The following is an 11,835-nucleotide window of genomic DNA, read 5'->3' as shown; positions in this document are numbered from 1 at the left end:
ACCCCAATTGGATTTTACTTTGTTGTTAGAAACTAAAACATTTTTCTCCAAATTGACCAAATACATTTTTCACATGCTTGATAAGTCTTGCAATTTCTGCCCCCACGTGAATGGGCTGGTGGTTGGCGCCTCTTCCTCGGGACCGTCAGGTCCTGGGGTCGAACCTCCGCAGCAACATCGGCTTCTCCGTGCGTTTAACGTGCTAGGTCTAAGTTGGGGCGCTGGACCGGGCCGAAGTGGGATTAGTCGGGCCGCCTTTAAGGACTTGACCCGGACACCCACTCCGTCGAAAAAAAAAAAAAAAAAAAAAGATAAGTCTTGCAATTTCTCAAATAAATAATAATGTGGCCAAGTTTTTGAAGATTTTTCCCACCTTTCAGCTTTTTACAGCTGATGCACCCAAAATTAGTTTCAATGATGGGGGTGACGCGCCTCATCCACAAAGTTTTGCGCCCCCCCTTTCAGTCTTTATCTGGAAGTTCGTACTATCCCCACAAGCCAAAAACCACACACAACACACACACTTCCGTCTTCAGCTGTGTATACTGTATACATGCATGAAGATAACCTCTGTTTGAAACCTGCGGGAGTCAGGACACTGACAAACTACTGCCATTAAAGAAGCTGCAATGGTAACTTTGACAGCTACTTCCCTTTCATCATCATCATCGCCCCTTAATTTGATCACAAGAAGACCCTTTGGAACAAAGATTAAAAATCCAATCTCGCATAATTCGTTTAGCTATCAACACCCCACCAATTCACATCTCCCTTCATATCAGTTCAAGAAAGCAAAATTCGAGCTTTCCACGGCCATCTCTTCCACTGATACCGTGCCAGCGGCTGATCAATCATCCAAAGACGCTTCGTTTGGTCAACAAACTGAGACTTCAGAAAAAGATGAGAAATTTGATTGGTATGCACAATGGTATCCACTGATGCCTGTTTGTGATCTTGACAAAAGGAGGCCACTTGGGAAGAAAGTGATGGGAATTGATATTGTTGTGTGGTGGGATAGGAATGAGAATGAGTGGAAGGTGTTTGATGATACTTGTCCTCATAGGTTGGCTCCTTTGTCTGAAGGAAGGATTGATCAGTGGGGCAGGTTGCAGTGTGTTTATCATGGTTGGTGCTTTGGTGGTTCTGGCGATTGCCAGTTCATTCCACAAGCACCCCGAGATGGTCCTCCGGTAATTGAAATTGCTAACAAGTTCATTTTCATGATTGTGAATTATGTGAAGTATGCGTCTTTCTTATCCGCTAGTTCTCCTTTTCGATGCATTGATTTTCATTCAGTGTCATTGTTGCTGTTTGCTACACTCATATTTGTTTAATCACTGTGCAAGTCACATGCTTTCCTTTTGCCTTATCCTCTGTTATATCTAAATTTTTAGTAACTTTCTTGAGAGCAAATTATCCGTATAGCCAATGAACTTTTGGAATCGTCGAATTTTAATCACTGAACTATTGAAAGTCTGATTTTAACCATTGAACTATTTAAAGTTTAGATTCCGGACCATTCCGTTAGATTTAATCATTAACTATGCCCTTTTCTTTTGTCTCGTGAATCGTGCGATCACTTGTATCTATCATGTTTAACGATGAAATCTAACGGAATGACCTAAAATCTAAACTTGAGATAGTTCAATGGCCAAAACCAAACTTTTAATAGTTCAATGATCAAAACTCGATGATTCCAAAAGTTTGGTGGCCGTCCAGATAATTTGCTCTTTCTTGAAGAATGTAGTAGCTGAAAGATTAAAGCTATTATAGCACATAAATGACAATAGTGAAGGTAGGACCATTATCAATAGCAGACTAGCTGTGGAAAGCCAATTTTTTGACATATATAATCAAGTTTGGAAGAAAGCTCCAAAGTTTTATATGCCTATTTGAATAGCACAAGATTGACTTTGAATTTGTACATAGGCAGATATTCATCACTAGCACTGAAGCAGGCAAAACACTCTAGATATGATGGAAACTTCTCAAGTATAATGCACACTTTACCTAGCCATTGCAAGAAGTTATTTGTGTCTTATTCGGATACAACGATAACTTGTTGGTGGCATTTAAGGCGAGGATCATTGAATGGGGATATTCAATTTTAACTGACAATTAGTCATATGAATTTCGGATTCCTCCACCAGAAATTACCCAGAAACTTTATATGCAAACCATGAGCTACAAATCTGAATCTAGCAGAGGAAGTGGATGAGAATTCAGTGAAATTGGATTGGTGAAATTTTTATTTGATGTAGGCTTGATCTTTATGATAGAATGGCCATAGTGTCTTTTATACCTTAGGATTAGATGATGGAATCCAATTTAAAATATTTAATAACTTCCACATCTAATACACTTGTAAGCTTTCACATACATACATATCTACTCTGAACTCGAGGCCCTTTGTAGATAGGGAATCAAGAATAGCTGGGGGAAAGAAGCAGAACTCATTTGACCAAACTCACTGAAAATTTTCAGGTTTTAGTAGTCTGCCTACTGTCTGGTTATTCCAGTACGACATTTCCGCTTGTTTTTACCTTTTCGGACTCAAAATCTCCTCGTTTAAAGAGTAAAAAGAACTTTAAGTGTTCATCAGCCATTATGAACTTGAAATCTACAAAAAATTTTGCCACTTCTCTTTTTCCATTTTTTTTTCAATTAATTCTCCACCAAGGCTCTATGAGAAGATGCATAATATTCTGATAAGCGATTTTTCTTTCTCTACCAATCAAGCTTGGCTCGGTTCAAAACTTGAATTACCTCTATGTCGGACAGTTATTCAATGAATATTGTTTCCAGTTGTTGTGAACATCTTTTATGCAATACTAAATTTAGAAATTTTGAATATTGCCAATAGCTTTCTACTGTTTAAGTATGACAGTTTGGAGCTTCATTCTGATACTTGATGCTATGGAAATGCATTTGCTTACTTTGTTGTACATAGCAGATAAATCATGTCTAAGCATGCAAACCTTGCCATTTCCAATGTACCTAAACCAAAGCATGATGGATTGACATTTTGCTTGGAAGTTCAGATCCATACTTCTAGCAAAGCATGTGTAGCTGCATATCCAAGTTGTGTGCAAAATGGCATTCTTTGGTTTTGGCCTAATGCTGATAACCGGTACAAAGACATATTTTCGAAGGAAAAGCCTCCATACATCCCGGAAATTGATGATCCATCCTTTACCAGCCGGATGATCACTAGAGATATACAATATGGGTAAGCAATTAGTTGCCCCCTTTCTGTGGTTGTTGTTGTTCCACGCTCATACTATGCAAATCTTCATTTGCACTCTAATCACATTGAAAAGGCTGCTATCTCTATGGAATGCTAAACTAAATTGCTTTCACTGTTACTTGTGTCGGTATTCAATACATGCTCTGGGTAATGCAAAGGAAAAAGAAAGAAATTCATTAGCTTCCTTCAAGAAGGGTGAGAAAAATGCGGGAAAAATCAATAAAGAGAAATAGGTAAAACTCAAAAGATGGTAAAACTAAAAGGTTTTGGTTCTTGTGTTCATGTTATGAAGTGTAATAAGAAAAACAGAAAAAGTGATTGAAAAGTTATGTCAAATAATGTTTGTTTTATTCTTAAGTTGCTTCTGATAGCCAAGCATTTACAGGTACGAGGTTCTGATTGAAAATCTTATGGACCCTTCTCATGTTCCGTATGCACATTATGGCATAATGAGAGCCCCACAGCCCTCAAAGAGATAAGAGCCTTTACCTTATAATTTGAGAATGTTTGCTGTTCCTGACCTTTTTTATGGGTTCCAAATTACTAATAGTTTCTTTTCTGCATTTTCCTGCACTGTTAAGGTTGACAGGGAAGGAGGCAGACCACTTGAGATAAGGGTAAAGACATTAGACAAAAAGGGTTTCACTGCAAAATCATCGACAATTTCAGATAACATATTTATTCCACCTTGTGTTTTTTATTCCTCCGGGTCATTAGGAGGCAATCCAGATAATATATCTGCTTCACCAGCTGGAACCACAGAGGTAATTGATTGGTAATATTGAAGTTAGTCATTGTTTCTTAATTATTTCTTTTCTATAATATCTACCTTGTTTCTTAATTATTTCTTTTCTATAATATCTACCTATCGTTGTATAATTGTCCATTTATAGCATTCATATAAGGGATAACTATATGCAGAATCCATCCACACCTAAGCCGGTGAAGAAGATACTTTTGGTGTTCCTGTGTATTCCAGTTAGCCCAGGCAATAGCAGATTGATATTTACCTCACCAAGGAATTTCGGTGTCTGGATAGATCGTATTGTTCCACGCTGGATATTTCATCTGAACCAAAATCTAGTTCTAGATTCAGATTTATATCTTCTCCATGTGGAGGTACTCCCTGGAACTTTTCCTCTTCTCTTTTCTACAACAGGGGTCCATGTACGTGTCCAAATCTTCAGTCATGGTAATTTGAACATCAGAATGTCATGGTTGCAACTCTATATTGAAATTTTCAATTCTCCAAAGAAAATCTAGAGCATAAGGGCCATTATGATGAAATGAGAACGTGCATGGTGGCAAATACATATGAGCTGTGTATTCTGGAGTACATGATTACTAGAATATTACGTTTTAGTCATATTGGAAGAGTTTTGAGGCTGCATAGCACTATCAGAAGCTTTTAGGACCAATGATCCTACTTTTGACATATTATGCTGAACAGTCTTAACAATTATGCTGGACAATATTAACAACTAAAGGAACTCATTCTCTAGAAAATTACCTTTGTGTTCAATGTGAACTTTTAAATGCACACCAACTTAACCAGTTTAAGCACCAAAAACAAAAATTAAATTATCATTTTGGTGTTAGCGTATTCAAAGAACTGTAATTAAGAGATGATAGCCAAACACAAATTTTGATCAAACAACTGTAGTGTGATACTGCATAATATTCACTTGGTGTCTTTTTTTTCAAGCATGAGGCTGCAAGGCCAGAACTGCAGGACTTGAACGGTGATAATAAATTGGATGGCCACAAATATTAGCCTTTGCAACGACACAAATAAAACATATCCAGAATTGAAAAGAAAAGGAAAATATGATAGAGTTCATAGCTAGGGTTTCTGTGCAGACCATCCACCATTTAAGGTTTCCTTAGCTTGGGTATCATGTCCTCTATCATATTTCTATCTGGAAACATGTCAAACTTTGTAAATCTTCGCGAAAAGTAGTAGCCTGATTTACTAATTATTGTGTTCATTCTATTCTTTAGGAGCGGAAGATAAAGGAATTTGGGTCCTTAAACTGGCATAAAGCTTGCTTTGTTCCCACAAAGGCAGATGCCCTTGTGGTGGGCTTCAGAAGGTGGTTAAACAAGTATAGCAATGGTCAAATTGACTGGGGAACAAAGTACACTGGATCTCTCCCACCCACTCCGCCAAGAGAGCAGCTTATGGACAGGTACATCACTTCCAGTTTCAGTGAAATATTGGCCTTTTCTTCTTTTTATTTGTGTTGATAGAAACAGTAGAGATGATCACTCTTCCATACAGAAACTTCAAAATAAGTTTCTGTAACCCAACGTTCCATGTCGTGCTACATGCAAAATACAAGCTTATATAGGTAAAAAGCTCTAAGAAATTCTTAAATTTCAACTTTATTTCATTCCTAATCCAGTCTTTGATCTGTTCACCCCCCACAACCCACACACCAAAAAAAAAAAAACCCCTGTACTGTCTCTCTGGAGGACCAAAGTTTGGCAGCTAGGATGGTTGTAAGACGGAAAGGAACTATATGTTGAAAGGAACTATGGAGCCAATCTTAAGACCAATTGGTCAGGAATCAAGAATGCTTTCGATTGCTTGGTTGAAAGACCAAGTGTTCTTCGTTTCTTTATTTACTAGATAACATGCATGTTCTTTATCAACCTGAGACATTGTTCTTATCTTCATGTTCTCTTCAGAATATGTGACGTGCAATAGACTTAGAAAAGTTTACCCAACAAGGAATATTTTTCATGATTACATGTTGACCTATTCCTTCAGGTACTGGAGTCATACAGTCAGCTGCAGTAGTTGCAATCTAGCATATAAAGGGCTCAATGCACTAGAGATTGTGTTGCAAGTCTTCTCTCTTGCTTCAATTGGAATTGTTGCTGCTGCAAAACAGGGTGCACTATCCGCAGCAGCAAGAAGCACTCTGGTCTCAGTAGCTATTATCAGCTTTTTGGTTTCCAAGTGGTTATCCCACTTTGTTTACAAGAACTTCCATTTTCATGACTACGATCACGCATCGCGCTGAGATACATCTGTCAGCTACTTAACCAGAGTTTTAGATGAAAGAGATGACAGGAAAAATATTCATCAGTGTCTTTGTACATATATCACTTAGAAGCATTTAGATACATAATTCTATGTACACACATTCACATAGAGTCTGGTACAGACATTAATAAGAAAGACTAAAGGTTTTTATATCATCCTGTAATTTAATTTCTAAATTATATGGCTATACGTTGTGCAGAATTTCCTCTACCAGAATCATGCAACAGAACAAGGAAAGGACGATGGTCCAAACATTATGAGTATTATGCATATAATGGATGTGCATAATACCGAGTTAAAATGGAATAGAACCGTAGTTGGAATATGCAATTTCCATAATGGGAGTTATGCTATCCATCAAGAAGATAATCTTGTTTTCATTAGTATGACATTGGATAAGATAGATTTCTTGGAACATTACCATACATGCATGATTTTCTTCCAAACATAATAAGCTATAAAAGCTTGCAAACCATTTTTTTTTGTTCAAGTATGTCATGGTTTAGCAGGTAATCTAGCACACAAGGCATAGATTAGAACTATGACTTGTCTCACTTAACTTTTTAGTATGTCTTAATCTTTTACTCAAAAATCAACATCACTTGTCATTTTAACTATGTTCATATTTCTCTAGCCCCAAATGTGGGGGTTTTTGGGACATTGCGTACCGTTCTAGTCACAGACACAAGGCATCTTGAACTTGCTTAGACAAAATCACTAAAGATTATAAACTTTAGTTCAACATTAACACAGACATCACTAATAATAATAACGTGCATTGCCATTTATGCAGTCTATAATGTTGGAACGCAGAGTATAAAGTTGGAATTGGTGGCCATATATGTAGGATGAGTGAAGAAGCTTATGGTATTGGTGAAAATGTTGAAAAAAAATGTGGAAAAATGCAGAAAGTTATGTGTGTACTCTTTTATTCACTTAAATTACTAATAATAAATAGACTGTGATAGGATGACATTTTCACGAATAGCAAAGGATAATTTACCGGCAAACTAGTATATTTTATACTATATGTTAAAAACCAAAACAATTTACTTTAAAATTCTGGGAGACTAAAAATGTATAAGTTACAAATGCTATAAGTTACAATTTACTTTAAAAAGCTATAAGTTACTAAAAAGGTATATTTTATACTACTATAAGTTACAATTTACTTTAAAATTCTGGGACCATTTCTACATGTTTTCCTAAATTGAGAAAGAAGCTGCCAATAAGTTCTAACAATACCGAGACAAAAGCATAGTGATAAATTAATTAAATGCCCAATTCACATTAAAGTGCAATGGAAAGATTGAAAAATACTCACCACCTATTGTTCTTGGTCATTTCATCATGTTACTTAACATTATAGGATAATTGCAGAAACCTCCTTTGAGGTTTTTGACACCAGCATTCACCTTCTCTATGATTTCTAAAATTGCACTAACCTCCCCTAGAAGGAAATTGGACCTATTACTAACAATAAATTGTATGATTTTACTTTTATACCCTAACTAATTGCAGACACTTAATGAAAGGATTTTAGAAAAGAAAAATAAATTTTTGTCAACAAATTGAGTGACTAATTAAACTAAATTCCTTGCAAGTTTTGGCATCATTAGCCATTGTAAGCAAACCTAAGGAATGGTGCCAATTGAGGGGAGAAAACGGCGTAAATGTTTCTATATTATGCTTTTCAAACCAGTCAATTTAAGTCTAATTTTATACAACTGCAGAGAGGAAGGCCAGTAAGCAATTCTAGAGGTTCTACTAAAGTAAGTATAAAGAGAACTTGCACAAATATATCTACTCAAGTCATTTCTATTTCCAAACCTCTTCCAGTTCAACCTATTACTACTTCGCAAGTTGCTACATCTCTTTCCATTAATACAATTATAATCCTATAATCTGGAAATATCAACAGCAGCAGTAGTTTTAATACGTGGTTTTAATGCACTTACTGCAGTTTTCATTTACTAAAAATAAGTTTATCTTATTAGTAGGCACTTCTAATTACTTGTAACTAGACTTATCTCATACTCAATAACTTTTAGTGATGCTTAAGTATGCTGTTAATTAGCTGATTATTCAGTGATATATATCTTTTTTGTATATGATTGGTGCTGACAACATAAGCAGGTGTGTTACTCCCAGAAATAGCTATTCATATTACTAATAGAGAATTTTAAAAGTGATGTGTATTATTTATAAACTTTGCTGCAAGAACCTGGATATATAATCATTTAACTAGCCGTTAGTATCCACCGTTGCTTCATGTATTCTTGGTAAACTTTATTCAATTGAACTTACACCCCTTGAATTTTGTTAATTCTTAATAGTTTTTCATATTTTGTCATTCCTCTATTAATATAACTTGGAAAGTAGCATGAAAGGCAAATCTGGTATAAATATCTCATCTCACTCCTTAAAAAAATTTTTTAATGTTAACTTTTCTGCCATGGACTGAATTTGCAACACAAACCTTAAGTTCAAGGGTGGTAAGTGCTATTTTCTAAACTATAAGGGAGGTGAGTGCTAATATCAGAAATCTTAGGGGAGGTTTCTGCAATTGTCCCTAAAATTATATCATAAGAGGGCGCCCACAAAAATGTTTGTCTAGTTTTTGACACTAGTGCCTGACAGGTCTACACTTTACCTAGTTACTTATGTTTGGATAGCAAATTTTTTCAAAAATTTTTTTTGTATGTATCAGAAACACATTTCCTAATCCATCTCTTTATATTCTCAATCGTTTTTTTAACTTATATACATCACATCACAAAAAGTGCTATAATAATTATTTTAAATAATTATTTAGAATAATACTCTATCCAAACAAAGTCCAAGGTTGTGGAAAATATCTCAATGATTTGTCGGAGTTGTGAATAGGTCCTCCTCCCCCACCCCGAACAACACAAACCAATGTCCCCAAACCCAGCACCCACCCAAAAAAAAGGTCAACGATCAAAATGTAAAAGAGAAAAGGAAATAACAACCATAGCTGGTGACTTTGCAACATCAATTACTTCAGTCATTAGTCCTTGGGAAATAGACTAAAAAGTTATTTTGTAGGGAAAAAACTGAAAAAATAACCGCTGGTTCACTTATCAAAAACATGGAGTGGACTTAGGGGGTGCTTGGTTCATGCTCTGGAATTGGAATTGAATACGGAATGAATTATAAAAATCAATATGCGTATAAGCTCCTGGTATCATTGAAATCACTACTGCTTGCTACAATTTTTAGTGGAATGGGTATCAAAATTATTATTGCATTTTGCCCTATTTTTTTTTTTGTTGGGTTCAATCATACTGGCCTTTAGCAGCAATCGCCAGCCATCGTCAGACCATCCCCAATCAAGACCTTTTTTTTTTTTAATTTTTTGTTCTTTTCTCTCCTACGTTCAGACATAACTCATATGATGAAGCAACGCCACCTTTTCTTTTTTCTTGTCAATTGATACAATCCAAATTCAGAACTTGTCAATGGCTTGCAAACAGATTTTTTGAACTTTGAGTAGAGTGACTGTGAGAACCCGTAATTTTTCCATTTTTAGGTTTTATTCGGGTTAATGGCTTGTTTTCTGCATTTTCTTTATTAGGAAAATTTTCTAGATAATTTTTATGAGTAAATATAGTTTTTAGATGATTTTTCTAGTATCGAATAGGTTTTGAGAAATTAAGAGCGTATACCGGACGTGGGACCCACTAGTGCGAAAAGTTCGAAAAAATTCGGTCAACTAGGTTAAGTTTTGGATACTGGATTTAATTTACCGGGTGTTAAGAGAGAAGTAGAGGATGCTAAGTGGATTGGTATAAGAGAGATAAAAGTTAGCAAGCATTAATGAAGGTGACAAGTGTCACCATGGGATTTGGTCTTAAGTAAGACCACTATTCACCTTTTGTCCAATTGACCAAATAAATCACCAAAAATTCACCATTTTTCTCTTCATCTTGGCCGGCCCTCTCTCTCAAGAAGAAAGAAAGAAACTCTCCAAGTTCTTGATTCCATCTTGCTCCAAATCATCAAAACAACCACTTAATCTTACTTTTGTTCCATAGAAAACCTTAAGTGAGTGTTTGTGTGGGGTTCGGTGGAGTTGTTTGGGAAGCTAAGAGGACTTGTTGCTCTCTCTCTCTTGTTTCTAAGGTGAGTTATGAAGAACCACTCTCCTCCCTCTAATGATGCTTAATTTATGCTTAGTGGTGGTATAAGATGCAACTTTATGGATTATATTGTGATTTTTGGTTGAATTGATGAAGTTTTGTAATTATTGGGGATTTTTCTGTTTTACTATGAATATGATTGTGTGGCTATTTATGATGATTGGAAATGGTGTGTAAGGGACCTAGGAGGTGGAAAAAGTGGATAATTGTAAGCAATTTCTGTTTTGGAAGAAATTTTGGAAAGTTAGGGTTTATGAAATTACATTCTGCCCGGTTTTGTAGCTCATAGTTAGAGGCCAAATTGGCCTTGGCTTAAAACATGAAATCTGTAGGGAATGATATTTTAGAGGTGCCTGCAAAATTTCAGGTCAATCGGAGTAGCGTAGCTTGAGAAAAGTCGAAATTACCCTTGCTGTCCTGGTTTTACCCGAATTTGAGAATTGCTTCTGTCATGGGTTGTTTTGATTAGGAATGCTTCCGAATTGGTTGTTGAGGTCTTCTGATGAAATGTAGTCCTGTTTCTAAGCTTTCGGATGGCTTTGAAATTTCTGGATTTGGACTTAGGTAGGCTGATTTATGATGTTTACACCAGAATGCATTTTGTGAATCTGTTTTTCCGGTTCTGGTGTAGTATCTTGCATTTTTGACCTGGTTACACTCGAAACTGGGTTGAGTGACCTTCTGTAATATTGTAGCCCTATCTCTTAGCTTCGAAACGGTGGGTCTTGCACCTTCATCCGATAATCTTAGTGCCTTTGGTACCATTACCGTAAAATGAGGTCGAAAACTATTTTTTTCAGGGTTAAAGCTAGTTTCATTTCCGGATTTTCTGGTTTCCCCTAATGCTTGTATATGCTTATGGAACCCTATTTTGGGAATATTTGGCATTGGTTTATGACTCGTTATCGAGTTTCATTGTACTTGTTTGCATGTTTTAGGGCGTGACGGTGGTTCACGACGTTCTTTTGACGGAAGTGCATGAAACACCATTTGCAAGCTTGGTGAGTGTACTACTCACTTGTGTGTTACTATATGGCTTTGATACTTGAACTTGACGCGTTGACTGTTAATTGATTGAAGTGAGAGCGTACTTTATCACTCTCACTTATTGTTTATCATGTTATTGGAATGTTACATGAAATGTTACATGAAATGAAAGTACTTGACTTGGTGTCGATTGGACGAGTATCCAACGACTACAATTGTTATCATTGAGCTCAACCCCATTGGTAGTTGATTGAATCGAGTCGGCGAGGGATTGGTCGTGCCAATTAATGATCCTTGGGGAAATGTTATATGGAATCTTGTAGTATGAGAGACTCTCGATTCCGGTATACTCGAATAATACCACAGTGCAAGTGTTTGGAGTTCAG

The 11,835-nt window shown here is 36.2% G+C and overlaps 1 protein-coding gene across 1 annotated transcript; it reads left to right on the top strand.

Moving 5' to 3' along the window:
- The first annotated feature begins 493 nt into the window (after nucleotides 1-493).
- LOC113760179 (protochlorophyllide-dependent translocon component 52, chloroplastic-like) lies at nucleotides 494-6,475 on the top strand. The gene is made up of 7 exons (XM_027302749.1): nucleotides 494-1,190; nucleotides 3,042-3,229; nucleotides 3,633-3,722; nucleotides 3,822-4,011; nucleotides 4,169-4,366; nucleotides 5,249-5,436; nucleotides 6,021-6,475. Exons 1-7 carry the CDS (start codon nucleotides 630-632, stop codon nucleotides 6,274-6,276), a joined length of 1,671 nt encoding a protein of 556 aa, XP_027158550.1. The 5' UTR covers nucleotides 494-629; the 3' UTR covers nucleotides 6,277-6,475.
- Nucleotides 6,476-11,835: the final 5,360 nt, after the last annotated feature.

The sequence above is a fragment of the Coffea eugenioides genome, chromosome 1 (genome assembly GCF_003713205.1).
Source record: "Coffea eugenioides isolate CCC68of chromosome 1, Ceug_1.0, whole genome shotgun sequence".
Classification (NCBI taxonomy): domain Eukaryota; kingdom Viridiplantae; phylum Streptophyta; class Magnoliopsida; order Gentianales; family Rubiaceae; genus Coffea; species Coffea eugenioides.
Note: the sequence above shows the minus strand (reverse complement) of the source record. Positions and strands in the feature narration are given on the sequence as shown.

Coding starts and splice junctions, on each gene's coding strand:
- LOC113760179 (XM_027302749.1), top strand. CDS start 630: ATGGTAACTTTGACAGCTACTTCCCTTTCATCATCATCATCGCCCCTT. Junction 3,723..3,821: donor GCCCCACAGCCCTCAAAGAG/ATAAGAGCCTTT, acceptor ATTTTCCTGCAC/TGTTAAGGTTGACAGGGAAG. Junction 4,367..5,248: donor TATATCTTCTCCATGTGGAG/GTACTCCCTGGA, acceptor TCTATTCTTTAG/GAGCGGAAGATAAAGGAATT.